General features: G+C 48.7%; 1 protein-coding gene across 2 annotated transcripts in view; it reads right to left on the reverse strand.

Annotated features, from left to right (window-relative positions):
- Nucleotides 1-8,313: 8,313 nt before the first annotated feature.
- Nucleotides 8,314-25,427, reverse strand: part of dph1 (diphthamide biosynthesis 1) — a 59,986-nt gene continuing 42,872 nt past the window's right edge. For both annotated transcript variants that reach the window (XM_030337160.1, XM_030337161.1), the window contains 4 exons: nt 23,629-23,729; nt 15,716-15,794; nt 9,588-9,722; nt 8,314-9,001 (listed from right to left, as the gene is read on the reverse strand). In XM_030337160.1, the coding sequence (XP_030193020.1) occupies nt 8,843-9,001; nt 9,588-9,722; nt 15,716-15,794; nt 23,629-23,729 (474 nt within the window). In that variant the 3' untranslated portion in view covers nt 8,314-8,842. The remainder of the gene's footprint in view (nt 9,002-9,587; nt 9,723-15,715; nt 15,795-23,628; nt 23,730-25,427) is intronic.

Raw genomic sequence — 25,427 nt, forward strand, 5'->3', positions numbered from 1 at the left:
CACATGGGCAGTGACACCCGGGAGGAGAGGAGGAGAGCGGCTCGGTGTGTGAGGAGGATGCGAGCTGCATATTAACCAGCCGGCTGCAACGCCAACCCGGCACGTCATAATATAACCACGACACCCCATAGAAGAAACCCACGGGGACATCACCGAAACGGCGTACAAGTCCAGCTTCAGACTTTTTCAGAAAAAACGTGAATTGAAATTACATGTCATAAACCTCAAGGTCGTGTCACATCGCGAGATTACAGTGGCTGTTTACGCGCATGGCCAACGTTATTTATGACGGCTTCTCTCTGCGCTCTGACCCATGACGCGTCAGTTGGCGGCAGACTCTCCATCCTCTCCTCTTTTTTTTCCTCCTCTCGCTCTTGAAACGACATCGTGACGCGCTCGCGAGCTGGAGTCGACCCTGCGTCATTCCTGCATGCGCACATGGAGACGCCTCCAATCAGGAGCCGGGGGGAGAGGGGGCCGGGGGGGTCTCTTTTAAAGATACAGCACGAGCGACGCGGTGCGTGCACGAGCTGCATTGCGATGAGGCGCGCGGTTGAATCAGGAGGAGGAGGGGAAGGCGTGGGTGGAGGGGGGAGGGGGGGCGACAATCCCCGAGGTGAATCCTCGAACCCGGACCCGTGGGCAGAATGACAATGAGATAGATGATGCATGTCGAAATACTGTTGCCTCTGTGGCGGGTCCTAGTCAGTGTTAACAGATTGGGTCAGATTTCTCACCCTAAACTGGCAACCCTCGCTGCAGTTACTGGTGTTATTGCATTGCTGGGTGAATTCCTTCCCACCAAGTGCTTCCACCAAGAGCCCCGCCACCGCGGTTCTGTACTGTGCGGCGCTCTCCGAGGTGCTGAAAGCCGGCCAGAGGCAACGGCTGACGTCATGAACCGTGATCACAGTGCTGATCACCGGACGTTTAGAGAACAACGCATTCATGTATAAAAGAAAAGAAAAAAAAATATCTTTATGAAATTCACCCTAGAGAGTAACACTGATAATTATAATACACCGTTTTAATAACCTCCCAAGCCTAGTAGGTTTGTTCTGTTTGTCAAGTGACGTTTCTCAATTCCCGGCCCCGAAACGGATCTACCTGACTTTGGGTATTAAGCCAAGGGACACAACAACTGTAATCTGTTATCGGAACTCTTCCCACGTGTGCGTTTCTCGAAATAGACCTGCGCGTTTATGAGGGTATTTATGGTTGGAGGCAGCGGTGCTGCTGACGTCAAGGGCATCGCCTCTGACGGCCGCGGACAGGCTTCAGCACCGCGGACAGCGGAAGATAACCTTCATTCGGCTCCGAGACGAAAACAAAGTGTACCTTGACTGATAAGACACGTTATTAGGAGGCGAATGCTCCATCTGCTTACACCACACACACACACACACACACACACACACACACACACACACACACACACACACACACACACACACACACACACACACACACACACACACACACACACACTGGCTGCTGCTGATAAGACTGGTTAACAGTAGATGTAACAGTGTGTACATTTGTGTTTAGGTAAGGTTATGTTATATTATTGTTAACAGCAGCCTACATTATAACATTTAAGCAAACAGCTTCTGACCTAACTATTGGTTAACGTTCACATTTACACACCCTCTGTCTTTGTTTTTCACACACTGATCGATTGTAAGCCTCCACAGAAGGAAACAAAGAAGAATATAACCAGCCGACACCACACAATGTACACACACAGAGACACACACCCCATTAGCTGCAACACACCGACATATGTGAACTGCTGACGTCAGCCCCCCCCCCTACCACCCACACACGCACACACACATAAATATAGACACACACACACACACCCCCGTTAACTCACCCCCTATTTCTCTGACTGTCCATACCCTGGGACTGAGTCACAGCTAATTGCCATGTAAATCAATACTACAAATGCAACAAGTGAGTAATCCACCATCGTGCCCACTGCCATCCTCCCCCCCCCCTTTCCCCTTCCTCCTTCAGTAACCCATTACACTTAATGATGCACCAAACCGTCCGGTTAGGCCTAACTATCGCCAGCGTCGTGATTCACCAGCGCTTTATAATGGCCCTGAAGAGCACACACAAGCATACTGTTTGTTTTGAGTGCTGCTGATGGACGCTACCGTACTCTCTCTCCCTCTCTCTGTGTGTTTCTCTCTCTCAATCGGACACTATCTTGCTCTCTCTTTCTCTCTGTCTCTCTGTCTCTCTCTATCAGACACTATCTACTTCTCTCTCTCCCTCTCCGTCTCTCTCTCTCTCTCTCTCTCCCTCCCTCTCTCTCTCTCAGTCGGACACTATCTAGCTCTCTCTTTCTCTCTCTGTCTCTGTGTCTCTCTCTGTGTTTCTCTCTCTGTGTGTATCTCCCTCCCTCCCTTTCTCTCCCTCCCTTTCTCTCTCTCTCTCTCCCTCCCTCCCCCTCCCTCTCTCTCTCTGTCAGTCCGACACTACCTCAGGGGGGTGAGTGTCATCATAAACACTGAGCTCTAGTGTTGTCGTGCTGTTGTCCTGTTCCCAGTGTCAGTGCATCACTACCTTGGCTATAGACTGCTTACTGCTGAAGCTGCTCACCACAGTACAGTAACAGTCTACAGTCATGGCTACTGAAGCCTGGCTCAGCTCATCTCTTCTCGTTCTCCGACGGACGTTCTTACGGTGAGGGGTGAGAGAACACATGACCGTATATGTTTAGAAAAAAAAAAGAGAGAGAGGGAAGAAAAAAGTGTCTCTAAAGGTTACATCCTTGACATCATCACTCCGGCGAGCGCGTCAAGCCAATCGCAACCGGGAGCCAATCGTATTTCAGCTGCTGTCTCCATGGTGACCGTGGCATTAGATTGTTACTGTAGCAACCGCAGCACTGGTAACAGTCTACAGCCATGGTCGCTAGGGGGCGGGCATGCACACAGCCCTCCCTTCCCGGCTGTGGAGGCGGAGAGACGGGGGTCCGACCGAGCCGTGCTCCAAGCGTCCGACAACGTGAACGAGACCTTTGAACTGTGAAAGCTTTTCCTTTTTATTTTTTGCTGGATAAAAGGATTGCAGGGTGGGATGGAATGGCGCAGGGCATAGCAAAAGCTCCCAGCTGAGATTCACGGTTTGATTTCTCGCTGGTTTTAGAATGGAAATGCTAAGGAGAGTCTATGTTTATCGATGTTTTACAATACGTTTACATTTAGGGCATTTATCGGACGCTTATACTTGTATTATACACTGTTTATTTATTTTTTGTATTTTTTGCACTGCCTGAAATAAAAGCTGAAGACAACAGAGGCAGATGCTTCAAATAATAAGGGAGGAATTACTCTTTAACACGAAGGACTTACTTATAGTGATATTATATTCTGAAGCAGCATCATGAGAACTCTTTGATTATTGCTCTTGGGAATGTGGCATTTATTTTGGATTTGCAGGAGAAATCAGTGTATCTGTGGTATTAAAAACTTAAGGATATGGCATGTGCTGCTAAATGTTTCTTAAATGTAAATTCTACCAAATCTCTTTCTACATCATATTTCTTCAATAAAGTGAATAACCAGAAGTTCATTTGCTGTCTTTATGTCTATATGATCTTTGTTTTCTTGGTCCCCCTTGATACATTAGAGAGATAACTATTTGTGGGTACACAATCTGGCATGATAGCCCCCTCTGACATGCCTTCTCATTCAGGGGTAAAAGCAAACATTGTCAAAACGTGAGGCTTTTATTGCCTGTTCACAACCAGCAGAGAGAGGAGAAGAGTGGAGAGGAGGCAGCAGCGATTATGAGTCACGGACTGCATTCCTCACCACTCCAGTGAATCGGTGCGTAGCAACCTGTCCTTTAGGTTCACCACACGGGGGGTCCACGCCGAGGCTGGTCACCCGAAAACACCGCCGCTCTTACTGTGAAGCCGGTTGGAAGTGAGGCAGCAGAGTGGAATTAAGAGACCTGCCTGGAGCGAGGCGTCTGGGTCAACGAGCCGGGGAGAGTGGCTGGAACAGAGACGAGAACACGAGCAGACACAAACAACACACCCATGCTATACAGACACTCGGTGGAAAATGACGTTTTTATTCGTCACTCATTTCAAAATGTCTTCAGGGTAAATGGACCGCATTTATGCAGAGCGTTTCTATCCAGTGACCGTTCAAAGCGCTGTACAATATTGCCTCACATTCACCCATTCATGCACACATTCACAAGGTGACAGCCAGCTCGTCAGGAGCAGTCAGGGTTAGGCGGCTTGCTCAGTGACACCTCAGCTAGAAGGAGCCGGGAATCGAAATAGCAAGCCAACCAGGTCTCACTTATCGAACACAAACAGAGTGCACTGAAGCAGCTATAGATCCACTGGCTAAATCCTCTGAAACTGAGGAAAAGAGTGTGGTGCTCTCGCGGCTCTTGGCTGGTTGACCAGAGACAGACTGACCTCCCACACATAATTAGTCATTTCTTTACACCACTCTGTTTCTTCTCTCCCTGAAGACTCTCTCATCCAACCTTCCCTTACATCTCTTCTCTCTGCCTGCGACTGAAAACGGCCTTTAAGCGGAAAACATCATTGTGCAAAACTTCCACAGGGACCCTGGAACAAGATATGATGATTTTTTTTTTAATTAATATTCAAGGCTAGAACTATAATGCCAAAAAGAAGTGTGTTTTCACATAAAACTATAGCTCTGCTCTCTGAAGGGATAGTGACGTAACACAGAAGACATCTTAAAAAGTGGAATCTTATAACCTAAAGTTACTGGGCTGTGCATTAGGAGCTGCTGCTTTGATGAAATCAAACACTATGATGTGAGAAGATGAAATGATACCAAAGCTCTTAGGAGTTGACGTAGCCTTGCCTACCAACAGAGATACAACTTAACAACATGCACTCTGCAGGGCATGGCCTCAATCAATCAGAAGTCAGTCCCTCGGAATGATTGATTAACGGGGTCATGTGATGATTCATGTGTGTGATACAAATCATATATACGAAGATATGTTCATTAATAATTCAAATGTAGGCCTGATAATAACATAAATTACAAACATAGGAGAGAATTCAAACATCCTTCCATTAACCAGTATAGGAGTCCCCTGGTGGCTAACAGCTGCATAAAGGCAAGGCAACTTTATTTATACAGCAGTTTTCATACACAAGGAAGACACAGGTGCTTCACATAATAACATCGTCAAACAATAAAATTAAATAGTAAACTAAAATAGATAAGACAAAGAAAATGGAGGCAAAGTAAAAGAAATGCATTGCAGAAAACTAAATGCATTTAAGATTTAGCAGAAAGCTAATGCAAACATTAAGTCTTGAGTCTTGTTTTAAAAGTAGTCAGAGTTGATAAAACGACCCCACCTGATGCCAAAGGCCTCCTCATACACCATTCAGAAAGCGAAACAACTGACTATTTGAGGAGTGCCTGTATAACGACGAGTGTGCCAGCATGGGAGGCAGCCATGCATTATTTAGTGGCAGCGTGACAGCAGCTAATACAGAAGACTAGCTCCGTTGCTGCACTCGCTGGCTTACATAAGCGCATGGAGCCGGGGAGCGCTTGATGCTGGATGCCAGTTGAAGATATCATCCCTGTGTGTGAGGGATCGGCCTCTCTCTCACCCCACGGCTCAACTGTGTTTTCCCCAGTTAAGGAAGAAAGGCCCCGGCCCCCATAGGGTCTCTGACAAGAGGCTAGCGTGATAAACACAAAAAAACTGAAAACGGCCTCCATACACAGGGAGGAGAGTTAGGGAGGTGATGGGGAGGCAGTCTGAATACAGAGAGAGAGGGTGGGGGAGAGAGGGAGAGGGGGGAGGGGGGAGAGAGAGGGAGAGGGGGGGGGGGGGGGGGAGAGAGGGGGGAGATCAAGAGACAAAGACAGACAAAAATAAGAGAAAAAGAGACTGAGAGAGAGCGAGAGAGAGAGAGAGAGAGAGAGAGGACAGATACAGAGAGAGGAAGAGAGGGAGAGATCAAAAGAAATAGAGAGAGACAGACAGAGACAAAAGACAGAGAGAGAGAGAGAGAGAGAGAGAGAGAGAGAGAGAGAGAGAGAGAGAGAGAGAGAGAGAGAGAGAGAGAGAGAGAGAGAGAGAGAGAGAGAGAGAGACCCTCTCTCGCTCTGCACGCGGGAAGCTGTTAATTGGCCGTTTCCCGCCGAGGATGAGAGGATGAGAGGAGGGGACGGGAAGCGAAGGGCGGCGGTGACTCAGCCCCCCCCCCCCCCCCCCCCCTCCACACACGACTGGAGACACAAAACAACACGCGGAGCCCGTCACGATGGGCGGACATGTTTTCCCCGCTTAAATGAGACCGCACACGCGACAACAGCATCACCACGCCCTCTCCACGCCACTCACGATGTTGTTTTTTCAATTCACTGCAATACCCGATCACAAACCGCATTGTTTTGGCAACCCTAGCGTGAATCACGACTAACGTTATCTCTATCGATATTTAACTGATTCATTTAGCAGTAGTCTACTTCATGAGGCTGGATCTGGATCAATAGATAAAGACGCTCGGGGCGGGTATTGACGGGGTAGGATGACTCATGCTTTGCCCCTCAGGATGGATGTGTAATACATCACTCCGCCAAGTATTCACAACTATCCTCCAAACAGGCTATTTGCCACACAGTTGGCAGTGAGCAACCACTTTTTTTTTTGCTTGAGGCAAAAACAACAAAAAACCTGCCAAAAATGATGGGTCCTAAATTAGCCAGGGCCATCTTGAACGATTTAATTTAAAGCAGCCTAATTACCTCCACAGCGGCCAAAGCGATGAGATGCACAACGTGATGCAGTGCATGACCGTACCGCTAAAGCGGTTAACAGCGCCATCAAGTGCCCAAATAACACAACTGCAGAAGGGTTACGTTCAGTGACGAGCGGACGACGGCAGCACCGGCTGGTGTTTATGAATCAAAACCGCTCGTGTCGGATGCTGGCAAGGCCTTAACGAATTTACTGGGCCAAAGCCTCGCAATGGCTGGGGTCCAGTTCTCCCCTTTTTTCCCAGGGCCGAACCGAGCAGCAGAACACACTGTCTCTCGGTCTAGACTCAGTCTCTAGACAGTGGAGTCTAAAATAGATGCACTCATGTAGGCTAGTTGTGATGCAATCGGATGAAGATACAAAAACGTATTTATTAAAAGACACAATACAATTTACCTTTACAGAATAATCTTGACCGAAATCTCTTTAACATTTGAGGTCAAGAAAGGACTATTTTCTATTTAACTATTAAGGAATATAATTCTAATTCTATTCTTCGAATAGGTTTGTTATTAATCTCCATTATCAGTACAATTTCTCCTCTTTCCACGTGTTTGTGTCCCTTTAATCAAAAACCAAATCAATTATAAATGGTCGCTGATGATTTCTAGCAAAAGCCACGATGACCTTATGAATGTATTGATCTCCATGGTTTACTTATAATACTCAATAATAAAAAACTCAAAACATGGAGCCCTGCAGTCCACTACAGCAGCGGGAGCTGGCGTGCGCTGCGTCACTGACCGAAAAAACATGTTTGTCTTTCTGCTAGAATCCAAAACAAGCAACCAACCAACCCAACACACACAAACAAACATGCATCCATCTCGGGAACATTCTGTTGACCTAAGTATGTTGTCGGCGGCGGGCCCTGGATCACAACACGCAGCGCGTACGCGTACCGCGCGGCTCTGCAAACAGGCGACCGGCAGCCTGACCAACATGAAACACGGCAACACGCGACATCTGCGCGGCTCGGTATCGCCGCTTCCCCACTGGCTGCTGTTGCCTTGGCGATGTCTGCATGCGTATGCGTGTTCTACTGTCGGGTGAGAGGCGCAGTACACCCAAGGGAAAAAAAAATCCATTCTCCATGCACACGAGCTCCCAACTCGTGTGCAGAATCAGGTAACACACACGCTCACGTGCGCGCGCTTGCAGTTTCTCCCCGCAGCCAGGCGCTGTCAATCAATGTAGGGTTGAAGCTACCATAGAAACGGCGTTGTTTTTTTAATGTATTATATTCATCGACGGCTCCTCCATCAATAAACCATGAGAACAACTGGTCGTGACTGAACTCCTACCTTTTGGACGGAGAAAATCACTCGTTTAAGGGCTTACTTACCGCATCCTTTCAGCAGATTAAAACACGCACACAATAAGGATGTGTTCCCATTATTCCATGACGACGACCGGGAGACGGATTAGGAGAGACCGAGATGCTAAATAGTATGCAGGATGGGGTTGGGTCTAATCCTGTCAAGGCTGGCAAATTAACTCAATCGAGTACAAATAGTGATTTAAATAAGTGTGTTTTTTATTGACATTATATACAGAGAAAGGGCTTCATCTCACACAGTAACCTCACGCACACACGCGGTCGTGTGAGTGAACATCATGATGCCATCGCTGTTGCTGACGGCATCATCGGGTTGGACAGGAAGCCAGTCGATTTAACCACCACATCCTTCAACAACACCACTCAGTTCGCTAGGTCCTGTCTAGGAAGAACACAAGCACCTCTCTCGTCCTCCCTATCTCCCCCCCTCCCTCCCCCCCCTCTCTCTGTTTCCCCCCTCTCTCTCTCTCCCCCCTCCAACTGTAAATACAACAAATGCATTTCATTTCCTCTGGCTTGGCCATAGATAGAAGAGCATTGCTCTGTAATCCATCTGGAACAAGAGAGTGTCTCTCCCTCTCTCCCTTTCTAGACATCGTGTCCTCCATCGTGGCAGCCTTACTGGGCTATAATACAGTAAGCCGCAAGAGCTGCATGTGATTAGTGAAGCTGGTGAAAAAAGCAGTGGATGTAGAGTTTTTTGTGTCATTCTTTGTGACAGCCACAGGGGGTGCACTGGGTCTGTGAGCACTGGTTCTGGCCGCACTGGGACTGTGAGCACTGGTCCTGGGAGCATTGGTTCTGGGAGCAATGCATGCTGGGTACTGCGGGCTCAGCGGTGCAGGCTTGCTTGGAGGCTGGTTTCTGGAAGGGTACGAGAAGAGAGAGTCAACATGTGGGACAGATTCATTGAATACATCATGCTCTATGAGCCTGGATGAGATCTTTGAACAAGGGGTAACGACTCAACCGAGGCAAAATTACACTTGAGCCAAAACATGTTTTGGATGATTTGCCATCGTGCCTCAGAAGTTATTACCCCTCCCTGAACCACCCCCTGACGAGGCCACGTGTGTACTTCAAAGTCTAATGACGAATGACCACATGCTCCTTTCATGTGTCCATTCGAGTGGGAATCGTCCATCGACTCATCCTCAAGGTCACAGCAGCAGGAGATGAGCTGTGGATTTACACTTCATGTGCACTACACACTGCCACCAGCAGGTGGCAGTGTGGTGACACCCGTGGAACGCTGAGACCGCCCCACAAGAGCAGTTGACAGATTTGTTGATTCAACGTTAAGACACACACACACACACACACACACACACACACACACACACACACACACACACACACACACACACACACCCCTCCCTCCCTCCCTCCCTCCCTCCCTCCCTCCCCTTGTCCTGTCAGCCATGCTCCGGGGGGGGGGCCGCGGGTTCACCTGGGCCTGTCTGCGGGCCGGACGTGCCGGTTGGTGGTCGGGGTGGTTGGGAGTCCATGGCCCCAGGCTCTGGTTGGAGTAGAAGTCCATGGGGTACGTCTCCTGCCAGCCCACCTGCTGCAGCGCCACCGCAGCCTGAGAGGGAGGGCGTCAACAACAGACACAGAAGAGACAACAGACAGACAGACAGGCAGTCAGAGAGACGGGCAGTCAATCAGGTGGACAGATAAGCCTGCTTATCTGTCGTTCAGTCGACTCCAAACACATTAGGGCTCAGACGGAGATGACAAGACAAGGGGAGGCCGGCTCTGTGACTGGGCGCTGTCAGCGCGCGGACACGTGTCACAATACTAGGGCTGTATAATGCTGAGGGCTGTCATGTTATCTGCGTACAGATGTAGTGCGTGGCAGAGCAGCTGCTGCAGGAGATCCGGGAGGCAGGGCGAGATGACGTGGAGCGGGGAACGCTCCATATGGGACGACAACGCCTCGGAATACTGATCACAACGGGTCGGATGGATGGATGCATGGATGAAGAACAGGAGGTAGAACGACTGAACCAACACATGACTGTATTGTCGAATGAATGACAAAATGGTAAATGGAATGCATTAATACAGCGCTTTTCTAACCAGTGGCTTTTCTAACCAGTGGCAAATCAAAGCCAGGGCTCCAGACTAACTTTATGCGTTGGTTGCACTGGTGCGCCTAACTTCTTTTTTTTTTTTAGGTGCACCAGCACAAAATGTAGGTGCACCAAATTTTTCATTGCGTCGCCTTTAACGCCATAAGGTCACCTATTTATCGCTCTCCATAACTTTCATGTAATGTGAATGATTTTTGAACAAGAATAATGGTGCGTTCCAGGCAACCCGTAACCCGTGTTTACACAACCTTCTACCCGGGAAAATGCCCTGGAACGGCAGACAAACCCGCAACTCACTACCCGTGAACTCGTACCTGACCGATTCACTCCCAGTTCCAGCTCGTAACTTACGGGCTAAAAAGTGTCCCTGGAACGCAGCATAAAGGTGTAGAGAAATGCTTGTCCTTATTTGAAGTACAATTATATATAAAAATAAATTGTTTCAAGTTTTTCACTGAGCTGAAATGGAACATTTAAAACAAAAAAATTAAGCAAAATAAAATATTTCCAAATAAAGGGCTTGTGCGGGTAATTCAAACTCTCTGAATAACTACTCTCAGTAGTAGGGCTGGTTGGAACAGTAGGCTTAGTTTTTTTGAACGAAAAAACATTCTATGTATTTACCTCGCTTAATTTTCCCCCTCTTTTGTCGGGTTTATTTTCTTTATCCGTTTCAGTTACTCTGGCGCTCAGGTCGTTCGCAGTTTAAAAAAAAAAACACAAGCAGTGAACAGGACCAGAGCCAATCAGAGGCAAAGAACCGACCGAGCTCTTTCTCTTGTTGGTTTAGACCACGATATGGTCCTACCATGCATGAGTAGGGATGTGGATCATTAATATTTATTGATATCGATAACATTTTCGATAGTGGTATTGAGTCTTTATCGATACCACTATCGATACTTTTACATTAATTGGTGGAAATACAAAGCGTTTTTAGTGATGAGGAAAATATTTAGGAAATAAATAATTTCATTTTAAATTAAATATGTAATTCTTAATAAAGATTGACATCAGTAGTTTTAGTTATATAAACTAAAATGATTAGAGCACTATACAACTGTATTAGTAATACAGAAACATGAGTAATACAGTATTACCGTGTTTCTCACCAAAAACTCAATTTACCGTTTCCTTATGTTACATTTGAGCGCATCATGATAACCAAACAGTCGTTTTACTGAGCCAACCTCAATACATCATCGCGCAGCACATCTGAAACTTTAATTAATTTTTAAGATAACTAGCTTGTATGCTGCTGATTACAACACCGATTTCACAATTGGATTACTTTTTTTAACTGACGGGACTAGCGACAATGTCTGTGTGTGCGATTACCACTCGTAGTTTGAGGGGATGATTAAGACGGGCCCGTCTGTGGTGCGACAGGAGAAGAAGGAGACAGAGTATTTTCAACTCGGAGACAGTCAAAGGTACTGCGTTTGGTCTTTATTTGATGCACAATGCTAATGTGCTTGGCCATTGAGGTTGTGTGCTCCCCCCTTTACAATAAATGATTTTCGCCCGTTCAGCCATCCTCGCGAGCAAAGTTAACTGCCAGACTTCACTTGTTTTACTTGTAATACCTGTTTGCTTACAATTCCATTCAAAAACATTGGTGGACACGCCGCAGTGATTGGATTGATTTGAGATAAATGCCGTGACGCTACTCGAGGGACACAACATTACGTTACAGGACCTACAAGACAAAAAAAATAATGAATGAACGACGGGACTCGATGATTTTCGGGTTTTGAAAAAAGTTGAACCGGGTCCTTGATACAACCAGGTTACGATCCCGTTCCCTAACCATGAGTGTGAGTTAGATTACAGGAGATCACAGATCTCTCTCTCTCTCGAAGTTTAATTGCATGTCATGAATATTCATTAATATTTTTTGTACCAAAACAGACTCAGAGGGCATTCATTGCTATTAATGACCAACGCAAAATCAATGGAAAACGATGAAATGACAACTTTAAGCAGTATAACACGAGTGTGAGTGGGGTTGTTGGTTTATTATTATTTTTTTATTGGGGGGGGGGGTTGGGGGCGCCAGAGGATCAGGGTAAGGTCAGGGGGGCGTTTGCTCAAAAAAGGTTGAGAGCCACTGGGCTAGGAGGAGCCAGGGGCCGAACTAGCAACCCTTCTGTTGCCAGCCAACCCGCTCTACCTCCTGAGCCACATGCCGCCCTAACAAAAGACATTGATTAATTAGTCATGCGTGAACTCTCTCGCTACAGACTGTACTTGTATTGCGAGACTCAACTTGAACCCCAAATCTCAAATGGGGTTTCTGAGCAGACCAATCCATTTAGTGGATCGTTTTCAAACCAGTGGTTTGGGCCGGTGTCTGAACACATCTGAAAGATCAGTCAGATTGAGTGATGGACACAGAGCTCGCTCGGATGTACCGCTGGTGTAGCGCTTAGTTAGCAACAAAACGATGGTACAGCCCGGCACAACGTTGCATCTTTAAACAAGAAGTCCACAAGCACAACATGACAGCTGGCTCGATCAATTCTGGAATTCGTTCTTGTAGAAAATGTTTGTAACAAACGAGGAGAAGGAAAGACTGGCAATACACACAAAAAACTCTGCATTTTATTGAATGGGGATTTCCCCACAGCATAAAGCCATGGGTGATGGAACTAATGAGATTATTTTTCCTTTGCTTGATCGACGTATGCTAACCACGAGACCAGTTCATCACAAACACTGCAACATGCTTGCTGAACCGTTCAGCATTCAAAGCTGTAAAAATACTCGCATGCATTTATTTGTGATCCAACTTCAGACAATGCAATCAGCACTTTTTCTTTCTATATGCGAATCCATCAGGAATTTTTTCCTCTTCGCTCTCCTCCTCTCGAGTCAAACTATATGGGAGCTTCTCCTGCTAATCTCCCCTCTGACGGGGTTGGCGACAGGCGCCTTACGGACTATAAATACACTACAAAGCTCCCTGAAAAGACTCCCCACCTCCTTTCAGCGCCGCCCACACCACCCAAATACACCGTCACACGCACCCCCACAACGCCAGCCTCCACTCGTCCATCCTCTCACCAGCCCCCCCCTGATCGATGGAACCGGGAAGGCACTTGTGATTGACTGATTCTAATGCATCAAACTTTATGACAGCCAAGCCATACAAACACAAACACAAACAAACACACACACAGGGAGAGACAATCACACACACGCACACACAAGGATGATTTAGTAGAGGGCGGGAGTGATTAAAGAAAACTGCCTATTGTGTTGTTGTGTGCATTATAATGACGGTGGTGTAAATTGTTTGAATTCTATAAATCACCTTCCTCAGAACAAGCGTTGGGTTTCATTGAGCTCAGCATGTTTAGAATACATTGGCTGAGATCACCGTAATTATCCGCGCCCGTGGTTTATGGGCTGTCTCTCTACCAAGCCCATTGTGTTCACATCAACACCAGCGTAGGGCTTTATAATAAGCAACGCCAGTTATTTACTGGGAGGTTTGCGTACAATTAGTCAAGGCCCTGGCACGTCTTTGAGAGGAAGAGCTGGGCTGCATAGCTTCTCTCTTCCCTCACACCGGCACCGTGCAGGGACCTCGGAATTTAATAGGTGCCACGGTGCAAATATCTACGCATTTTAATTGATGATCGTTTAACTCCACCTTAGACACTTTGTAGACACTGAAGCCCAAGCTAGGTTTTGATTATTGAAACAAATCTTGCTTTTGTTAAGTTGGCAGGATAATAATAATAATGTTTACATTCCCTGCCTTGTTTGACCATGGTGATCTGCTGTCCGTGCACGCCGCTGCCCATTGGCTGGACACTGTGACGACTTGACCCACCCCCTCCACCCTGAACGCCAGAGTTCAGCGGCCTTCACTGGGCTTGCGCATGCGTCCATATTCCTCCCTAAGTCAATCCAAGGTCAATCCCCTCCTCGCTGACCTTCGTGGGTGTATCCCACTCTAAACTAGTAGTGATTGTTTATGTTCGAGCGACACCCTCTTACTAGCCGTGCCTGAATTTAACTTAAAGTGTCATAGCAGCAGAAACATACAACGAAGTTGGAGATTGAACACTCCCACTGAGTTTGGCCAACAGGCCGTGATGTCCCCCTACCCTGCAGCCTGGAACCATTCCCGTTACGCAGTCAGATTTGCGGTGAGCTGAGCTACTCCCATTCAGGCTCTTTTAGAGTGTGGTGCCGGGGCTGCAGGCGATCTCAATGGGGACCTGTAATTGCTTCCTTAGTTGGATCCGTCTCCTCCTGTCAGGCTTTCGAGGCGTATGACTTTGTGGGTTTGCTGAACTTTATATTTTTTATGTTTGGTTGAAACCCTGTGTTGCAATCCTGGTCAGAGCTCCCTCGAGACAGAGAGACGGATGTATTGATCCGTTTCTGACGATATGAAAAAAAAATAGGTATTCAATTTAGTTATTTCGCATCTGCTTAAGAATATGTATCGATTTACAAAAGACCGCCATGCTTATACCAATTTAGATGGGATCTAATCCTCCTGGGGACCTCTCTGAGTGAGCAGCACAGACAGGCCGCAAATCGTATACGAGATGCTATCTTATCCATGGCTTCAAGTCAGCTGAGGGAATCAGTATTACAGCCAGCAGGGGGCGCTGATCTCACACATGTGTGTGGGCCACCGAGCCCTAAGAGAGGGATGAGCGCGAGTGAGCGAGCGAGAGCGAGCAAGAGAGAGCGAGCGCAAGAGAGAGTGACAGATAGATTAAGACATATGACAGAGGGATATGGAGAGAGAGAGAGAGACCAGACAGACAGAGACAAAGAGAGACAGAGAGAGACACACAGACAGAGAGCGAGCGAGCGAGACATACAGACAGAGAGAGAGGGAGGGAGAATAAGAGAGTAATAAACATTCTCCAGAGTGAAGGGAGCCTCCGGGGTGTACAGGCCAAATGACTGCTGTATAAATACACCAGCCAGCCACCATGAGACGCTCCCCCATCCCGGCTAAGCAGCGCCATGGCGGCCGTCCCCATTAGCTTGTAGCCGTCCGGCCCGACACCTTAATGGCAGACAACTCTCTTTCTGGGTGACAAAACGTGCCGTTATCTCTGTATGCGTGTTTGTGTTTGGGTCGGATTCTCTGCGAGTGTGCTCATCCGCACTGCGTGTGCATGTGTGTGTGTGTGTGTTTCTCTGCACGTGTGTGTTTGTCTCTCTGCACGTGTGTGTGTGTGTGTCTCTGCACGGATGTGTGTGCGTGTCTCTCTGCACGTGTGTGTGCATGCGAGTGTGCGTGCTCCACTGCCTGTTTGTGTGTGTGCTTGTGTATGAGTCACTGCACGTTTCCGTGTGTGCATGCGAGTGTGTGTGCACGTGTCTGTGTCTCTGTGCATGTCTGTGCGCACGCCTGTCTGTTTCTCTGTGCATGTGTGTGTGCACACTGTGCCGGGGACGGCACGCCCCCAGTGAAGTGCCCATCACTCAGCGGGCGGCTTCTCACCTCATAGGGAGACAGCAGTGGTTTGGTGAAGGCCGAGCCCCAATCGATGGACAGGCGCGGACACGCGATCTGGACCCACCTGCAGGGAGGGGCACAGAGGAGGAGAAGAGGAAATAAATCACCCGTTCATCGGATCGGAATCCAAGGATCAAGGTTCACCTTATAAAATATACAGCGGGAGTGTGACTGTGCACTAGTGACTGTGAATATTCATGAGGACATGTGAAGTCTCAGAGAGAGAGAGAGAGAGAGAGAGACGCACACAAAGCGAGCGAGCGAGAGAGAGAGAGAGACACACACAGAGCGAGAATACAAGGAGCAGTTGTATTAGAGAGGCAGGGCACATCTGCCACTGCAGGCTGTGAGTGGATACGTGATGCAGTGGATCTCTAGCATGTGTTGGAAGGACCTGCCCTGATTCCACCACCGCTCCGAGGCACGGAGAAGAGGCCATGGACTTGTTGTTTACAATTTGGGGAAATCCAGAAATATTGAGTGTGTGTGTGTGTGTATGTGCGTGTGTGTGTGATTTGTGCACACACGTGCGTGTGTGTGGGTCTGAATATATATATATATATATATATATATATATATATATATATATATATATATATATATATATATATATATATATATATATATGCAGGATGGCAACACCTTTATGCAACAACAATAAACATATGAAAGCAAAAAAAAAAAAGAATACAGTGAGAAGGAAGAAAAGGGGGGAGGAGAGGACAGATGAGGGAGGAGGGAGGGAGGAGCAAGAAGGAGGGAGGGAGGAGGGGGGAGAGGAGGGAGGTGTTGCAGCAGGATATGGAGAGAAGAAGGAAGAGGTTAGGTGAGTGCGAATGGAAAAGCAGAACTCGCCCGGTCTCCCCGGGGCTAGCCTACATAGCAGGCAGACAGAGAGGAGGAGGAGGAGGAGGAGCAGGAGGAGGTGTTGGGGCTGGTGGAGGCGAGGAGGAGGAGGGGGCTGTATTTGTGTGTGTGGTGCTCTGGTGGTGTGCTTGCATGGATCTGTCTGTTTGAGAAAAGCTATGGGAGAGAGAGCGAGTGAGAGTACGAGAGCTAGAGAGCGAGAGAGAGAAAGGGAGGGTGTGTCTGTGAAAGAGAGAGATAACGGTAAGGACACAGATATACAGAGATGGAGGATGAGGGCTCTATAGGTATTGATGCATGGATGGGTGGATGGATGGATGGAGGGGTAGGAGATGTCTGCTGTGGTGGGTGTGTGCGGGGGGTGGCAGGGAGGAGAGGTGTTTATCTGGACGCTCCACATGGACAGGAAAGGAGCAGGGCGTGGATGTTAGCAGCTAGAGGGAGGAAGTAACAATGGAGGAGGGAGGGGGAGACCGAGGTGAGGCTGCTGGTCGGGGCGTTACTGGTGTGCTGGGTGGAGGGCGGAGACTCACACACCAGTTCACACACCAGTCATCCAGATGCAGACCTACATGTACACACAGAGACACACCCTTATGGTAACGATCCACTAAGTCCTAGAATTTAACAGGTAAATGCCAGCGTCGATCTCGTCCAATTAAAAATATTCGATTAGTGTGTGTGTCTGTGTGTTTGTGTGTCTTTGCGTCCATGCATAGCAAACAATAACAACAGGACAAGCGGTATTTAATTTCTCGGCCCAGATGCCACCATTTTGTCTCCGTTACCCTTTAGGAACGAGACGAGGCTCACATTGACTGTGTCTGATGACGCCACTCTGGATCACCTCTTTATCATCTCTCTCTCTCTCTCTCTGGCTGATTTATTCCACACCCCCAGGCTCAGGATACAAACACTGGGCGTTTTCTCGTTTTCAAATAACAGCTTCTTTATTTTTAATACCGGCACCGCTCCTCCCCGAACACAAAAAAACGAAAATAAGGTGTGTTCCTCGGTACACACCTTTGAGAGTGTGTACCGGGGAACACACACTGTGTTTAGAGAAAGGGAAAAGGGGGGGGGCTGAACGAAACAGACGCTGTGAAGCGGCGGTTTGCGGTGAGTCGGAGAAGCAGAATAAGAAAGATTCCCCCCATCTCGATGCTGTATTGCCCGCTCACCCCGAGGCGGAGAGGGGTCTTAAGCATGGAACACACCGGTCCAACCGTTGGCCGTCTGCAACGTTTGGGGGGACTCGGACAAATCTGTTCGGTGTGTTCAGCTGTGTTGGAAGCTTTTGGAACGGCGCGGACAGAGTTTGGTCCGATTCAACTTGCAAAGTCTGAGAGTGTTGGCGGTCTGGAGCCATTGGATACTCTGATTGGTTGATTGACAACCAGCGAATCAGCGCAGAGTGTGAGAGGGGCGGACTAGCACCACCCAATGTTAAGGAGAAGGTACACGCTACGGTGTAGTTGGCACTAGACTTCGCGGTGTGTCTCAATACAACATTAAAACAAACGGTTGTTTGTTTTAATGTTTTTCCAAAAGGCCCGGCGCTAGTCGATGTACTACTACGATGAAGCAGACGGCGTGGAACGTGAGTTATTAGTGGTTACCCTGGGATACGGGCCAGAGCAGCCTGTCAATCATAAGGAGCACCATGGGCCGCTCCGCACGCCGGTTAGACCGCTTCACAAGCGCCTGTGCTAGATGAGTGCTCCCCTCCGCTGGCAGCCAGCTAGTGTGCCAGCGTTCAACACAACTAGTAAGCTCCCTAGTTGTGTAGGACGCTAGCTGAGTGCTAGCTGAGGCAAACAAGGTGTGTCGGGTCCTCGCGTCAGCTAGCACTCCTGGTTAATGTCGTACAAACGTAGCTATCCGAGGGCTCACCTAGCGTAATACATACCTGGTTAGCCTCAGCTAGCACTCAGTTAGCATGCTAGTATCCTACGGACCAAGCCAGCTGAATGCTACCCTCAGCTAGCATTCAGCTAGCATGCTGACGTCCTACGCACTGGGCCGGCTGAATGCTACCCTCAGCTAGCATTCAGCTAGCGTGCTAGCGTCCTACGCACCGAGCCGGTTGAATGCTACACTCAGCTAGCATTCAGCTAGCGTGCTAGCGTCCTACATACCGAGCCAGCTGAATGCTACCCTCAGCTAGCATTTAGCTAGCGTCCTACACACCGAGCTGGCTGTGTGCTCTCCTACCTACAGGCACCCAGCTAGCTCGGTGCGTAGGACACCAGCACGCTAACCTGCCACTTTCGACCTTGACGGCAGCCCCCCGTCTATATATACCAGCTTGACAAGCTTCAGAAGGCAAAACAAGAGAATATCCCTCACAGGAGAACACACACACACACACACACACACACACACACACACACACACACACACACACACACACACACACACACACACACACACACACACACACACACACACACACACACACACACACACACGGCTGATTGGCACATCCACAAACACACACGGCGCCGCCGGGAAGGGGGCTAATATTAGCTCAGCGGCTGAACGGTCACACCAGTCAGAGGGGCCCGCGGCTCGCACACCAAATTCAATTTCCATCCAGCGTGGGGCTTTGAAGGTGTGGAACACATGTGAGATCCCAGCACGTTAGGGGGGAGACGGGGGGGAGGAAGGGGGAGGGACGGAGGGAGATAGAGACAGAGAGGAAGAGAGACAGACAGAAAGAGAGGTAGAGAGAGAGAAGGGGGGGAGATAAAGAGAGAACATAGGGGGGAGGTAAGGTGAACAAGATATGTGTAGAAAGAGAAGTGAGTGTACGACATATTGAAAGGAAGACAGGGAGGGGCAGACTAAAACAGGGAGTGAGTGGGGAGGAGAGTGAGAGTGAAAGAGTGAGTCAGCAAGGAAGTGAGAGTGAAAGAGAGACAGAGAAAGAGAGAGTTGTGGGAGCAATTACGAAAAAAATAAAATGAGTATGTGGGAGAGAGAGAGAGTAAGTGTGAGCGAGAGAGAGAGTAAGTGAGAATGAGAGCGAGAGAGTAACAGAGAGAGAGAGTAAGTGAGAGCGAGAGTGAGAGATTGGATGAAATCAGAGAGAGAAAGTGAGCGAGAGAGAGCAAGAGAGCGAGAGAGCACATCCTCCATTACCACCCATCATGTGCACCAGGGCCCGTGCGCACCTCTTATTCCATTGTGGTGATCAGCTGTGATATAGCCAGGGTATCGACACCAGCAGCGAGGCTGCTCAGACCCAGGGTGTCGAGGAACCCAAAGGCTCCATGAACGTAGGACTGCTCGATTATGGAAAACATCATGCTCACGATTATTTTGGTCAATATTGACATCGCGATTATTCAGTTTGAAAACATGCTGCATTGATTCAGCATTTCTCTCCAAAAAACACTTTGTAGCTGAGAACTTTCTTGAAGAAATTTCCTCTTAAAAAATATACAAAATGTTCAAATAGAATATTTCACATCTAAAAAAAAAAGTAAAAATATGTATACAGCTCTAAAACATTTAATTAATAAAATAAATATACTTAAAAAACATTTAGATTATATTAGTTTTGAGATCGTTTGACCCAAAAATCTAAATCACGATAAAAATGTGATTAATTGCACTTTGGTGACATCATCGGGGTCACACTGTGCGCGGCGAGGCTACGATGCTACGCTGCTGTGCTACCGTTACCGCCGCGGGGGCGGGCGGATAGGGCCCTACGCAATGTAAAGTGAGCTGCAATGCATTAGCCTCCGCGCCCCATTATGTCCCTGACACGGTTAGCCGGGACCTTTACCTGCATGACTGTACTTCAATTACACCCCCCCCCCCCCCCCCCCCCTCTCCCTCCCCCCCATTCCCCCCTAACACCCGGCCCCCCCCTCCCTTCCCCCTTCCATTAACCTTCCAACTCACCGCCGGCAAAAAACTGGAAACAATCACTTTGGACGGCGACTTAATCGAATGAAGAACAACAAATCTAATTGGTAACGATTATGTAAGAGTGGGGGAAAATAAAAAATAAATCCCCCAAAATAAAATAATAGCCCGCTATGTATTTGGGGTCTGGCCAATATAAGAGTGTGGTGGGCAGATAGCTAGCATGTTATAAAACCAGCCTTCGGGATAGCCTCATTACACTGTTATGAAGGGGCTCCTAATGGCTCCTCACGCTCTCTCCCTCAGTTTTGTGTGTGTGTGTGTGTGTGTGTGTGTGTGTGTGTGTGTGTGTGTGTGTGTGTGTGTGTGTGTGTGTGTGTGTGTGTGTGTGTGTGTGTGTGTGTGTGTGTGTGTGTGTGTGTGTGTGTGTCAGTCGCTAATTACATTAAAAACCTGTGGGTGGGTAATGGACAGTGCATTTGCACCTTCTTGTCTTGTCCCTCTAGGAGACTTCTCCTTTTTCCCTCCCCCTCTCTCTCCCTCCTTTCCTCTCCCCCTCCTCCCGCCACCCTCTCTCCTCCCTCCCTCCTTCCTCTTAATCTCTCTTAGTTACTGCGCAGCGTGAAGCGTCTGCCTTTTAAAGACACCCTTTGTAATGCAGTCTGCTGCTCATTCACAGCACAATGGCCGATCATCCTGTCTAAAAGGGGACCCAATTAGGGTGCTCCGTGTTGGGCTACCAACTTCCTTGCACCACACGGCAGTCTTCATCTTATGATTGGCCTTTAACCTGTTCAGGCCGTGCCACGGCGGGACACACGGTGCAATATATTATAGAAAGTACAGTCCCCAGGGTACCATCACAGAACCAGAAAGTGGTGCCATTATGGCTCCTTTGACGTCTGAGTAATGCCACCTCTCAGTGTTTTACGAAACTCATTCAATTTACTGTGAGTGTGTTTTTCGTTCTTTCAACGCGACCGTTTTGTTTGCGTTTTTGTCACAGTTTGTGAGTCACATCGGTATCTGGCTGACAGATATTGAACAGGCTGTTCCGTTACAATGCCTCCTACAGGCTTCCTGCTGGCAGGAGCTGCGCTGCGACCGCCACCACACACGGCCAGACACTCATGAGAACACTCTCAGGTACAACCTCGGATTTTACACCTGTTAATGAGCGAGGACCGGCCATAAATCAAACGCGGCCGCGCCGCTCACTTCATCTTCATGAATACCCTCTTTTACCTGGGAATTACGCTATTAAATCTTGGTTGAATTATTTTTAAAACTTCAATGCACTCAATGTGATATGATTTATGAGAGCGGCCCTCCTGATTTTTTTTAAGTTGGAAAGAAATAACAGGCTTTCCTCTGATTGTTATCAAACCGACACAGACCTCCTAACTAACCCACATTTTCTCTCTCTTTCTCTCCGTCTCTCTACATCGCTCTGTGTTTCTCTCTATATTGCTCTCGCTCTACGTCGCTCTGTCTCTCTCTCTCTCTCCTCTCTATATCGCTCTTTCCTCTCTATATCACTCTCTCTCTCCTCTGTAGCTCGCTCGCTCTCTCCCTCTCTCTCTCCGTCTCCCTCTCTCCCCCAGACCTTCTGTCCCTTCACCCACATCACACTGCTTATTACTCCACAGTGGGTCCAATCTGCAGCAGTGGGAGCAGAGTGTGTGTCCACGTGTATGTGGCTGCACACCAGTGTGTCAGGCGGTGTACGTCTGTATCTTTTAACAAAGCAACATCCACAGACGTGGTGCAGTGTGCTCACTAACTCGGCCACGGCTGGTCAGATGAACCGGTACGAGACAAGCTCCTGTTCTCTACGGTCGGCCCCTCCTCTCAGGCGGCGGTCCAGGTCAGTTCCCACTCCCCGTCACAAAACATCAGCGTAGCTAGGCCGGGCCGACGACGTCTGCGCGCCAGGTATCAGGCTCTCCGGCAGAATCGAGTGCCGAGGAGCGAGGAGTGTGATGCAGGAGGAGGGTGACTCACTCTTATTAACACCCGACACCCTGGTGTCGATCTAGCCAAAGTTCACAGATGGTCAGTCGTCACTCGAAGAAGGGGTGAATAATGCTGTCTATAAGCGACCGGTGAACTCATTATAATTCTGTGGCTTTATAGTGGAGGGGGAAGAGTGCACAGCACTAAGTGTTTTGATAGATTAATCATGCGCACAGCGTTGTTCTCCCTATACCCCCCCTGAGTCAAAGTCAGGGGAGCAGCCTCAAGTATCCGAGTTCATTAGACTAGACTATTTGTTTTTGCTGCAAGGGTAAAATTGGTAAAACTCTTAGCAAGACATGAATGCCAATTTTGTTTATGATGCCATTTGGGCTATTGTTGTCCCTCCGCTCCCTGCTATAGCAGGGTGCGATCGCGCGTACCGCTGCCTCCCTAATTATCCCCGCTACAACGCTCCCAGAATGCACCTTTTTAATTCTCTCGGTAGCGCCCGTTTAGGCCGCTCCTCATAACAGATTGACAAAAGGTTGGCGGCGAAATCCATCTGGTGATAAACGACGGGCAGACCCTCGCTCACAAAAACAAAACGGCCGGGTAAGTGTTGGAAGGTGCAAGGTGGACGAATACATTATACACATGAACCAACGGCAACGTGAACATCGTGGGCAGCCATGGCTGAGCGCTCCACCGGCGTTCAGGCAACGCTGCGATGCACGCAGAGCTGGCCCGGGTGATTCGCCAAGTTATGCCTTTACAGAAAGACAGAAGAGAACGAAAAACAGGCTTTCTGTATCGCTCCAGTGCGGGAGTTGGCTGCCGCTTCATTTATACTCTGCCAGCGTACTGCAGCTACTGCTCTCTCTGTGTGTGTGTGTGTGTGTGTGTGTGTGTGTGTGTGTGTGTGTGTGTGTGTGTGTGTGTGTGTGTGTGTGTGTGTGTGTGTGTGTGTGAGTGTGTGCATTTTTTTGTGCATGTGTAGGCATGTGTGTGTGTATGCATGTGTGAGCTTATGTGTTTGTGCGTGCTTCTGTGTGTATGCGTTTGTGTGTGAGCACGCTTCAGTGTGCATGTGCACTTCTATGTGTATGTATGTTTATGTGTGTGTGTGTGTCTGCATATGCATGGACGTGCATGCTCATGCATGTGCGAGTGCGTCCTATAGTGTGTATACTCACGCATCCACGTCGGGCATCAGGTCCAGTTTGCTTGGGAAGATCTCAGACAGCAGCACGCGGCTGAAGGACCTCCCCAGGGACTCCAGCTTGGCCTCCAGCGTCTGGGACCGGAGAGACGGCCCCCCGAGGAGCAGGGTAGGGGCGAGAGAGAGACACGGAGAGAGAGAGTCAGAGAGAGAGACAGAGAGGGAGAGAGGCGGAGAGAGAGAGGGAGAGAGACGGAGAGCGCAAGAGAGACAGAGTGAGATAAGGAGAGGGAGGGAGAGAGAGACAGAGAGGGAGATACAGAGAGAGAGGGAGAGAGAGAGACAGAGAGAGAAAGGGAGAGGGACAGAGAGAGAGGGAGAGAGAGAGACAGGGAGAGAGGGACAGAGACAGAGAAACACAGACAGGCAGAGAGTGAGAGACCGATTTTTGAATCCCTATTATATAGTATTTTAGCCGATTTTTTTTATTTTGGGCTATTATTACTTTGTTAATCGTTAGGATGCATCTAATTTTACTCATGTGCTTTGGCATTGTAAAGTGTGTTTACAGCACCAAAACAGCCTTTTGAATCAAGGGACTCATACTAAACATATGAGTCCATCTGTGGGAGCAGCCATCACCTTGGAACACTTTCAAATTCTCAGAGAGCGAGACTAAGGCCGACAAAGTCAGTGTGATGCACAGACGCCTTCACCCACATTCAGCGGGAAACCGCCTGAACTCTGATCTGTCGCTGTACAGCCCCCTATATTGAGAGTGTGTATGTGTGTTGACTGTGTGTGTCATTGTATGTGTGTGTAAGTGTGTTGTCTCTCTGTGTGTGTTGTCTCTCTGTGTGTATGTGTGTGTTGTCTCTCTCTCTCTGTGTGTTTGTGTGTGTGTTGTCTCTCTCTCTCGCTCTCTCTGTGTGTGTGTGTGTGTGTGTGTGTGTGTGTGTGTGTGTGTGTGTGTGTGTGTGTGTGTGTGTGTGTGTGTGTGTGTGTGTGTGTGTGTGTGTGTGTGTGTGTGTGTGTGTGTGTCTGTGTGTGTGTGTGTGTCTCTTTGTCTGTGTGTGTGATTGCGTCTGTGTATGTCGAATCCAATCCACACTCACACCCTCCCCACAGCTGTGGACACAAACAACGATTCGGCAGAGCCCAGCGAGATCCACAAACCCGAGCTCCTCCTCCTCCTCCTCCCACGCTCCCCCCTTTGATGCCAGTGACCTACCCCCTCCGCCCCCAGCGGTCAAAGTGGCCGCTGACACGTGGGGTCGTGGATGTGACGCATAAAACACAACGCACTCTCTCGCACTGGAGCGTCGGAACACCCTGCCTGCACCGGGAGGGGAAGGTTTCTCAGAGGGTACTTTGGGGAGATAAAAGCCCACTTTACTAAGAGGTACGGGGAGGAGAGCGCCAGGCGCTTTGTGCTCCCTTATGGGAGATAAGGTCCTCAGACAGCGGGGGTTATCTCGCTCCACTTTCTTAATCGGGACACACCGCCACCAGGGGAGTGCTGGCGGGGGACCTGGTACTCTGCTGGAACCTCCGCTCTCCTCTCTCCCCCCGCCGACGGTGAAAGGAGACAGCTCTCGGGCTCTCCAGGTTGACATTTTACATTCTAAATGTAAACTCCCTCAAGTGTTTGTGTGTTTACAAAAGCCACCCCGGCGCCGCCGCGTGCGGGACAGAATCGACTCTGCACTCTGACAACCAGAGAGAAAGGGGAAATAAACACGGCCTGGCGTTTAGAACCACCTCGGCCCAACCCTGGGGGCCGGAGCGTTCTCAGAGGATGGCTGTCTCTCTCTCTCTCTCTCTCTCGCACCA

The sequence above is a fragment of the Gadus morhua genome, chromosome 16, assembly GCF_902167405.1.
Source record: "Gadus morhua chromosome 16, gadMor3.0, whole genome shotgun sequence".
NCBI lineage: Eukaryota > Metazoa > Chordata > Actinopteri > Gadiformes > Gadidae > Gadus > Gadus morhua.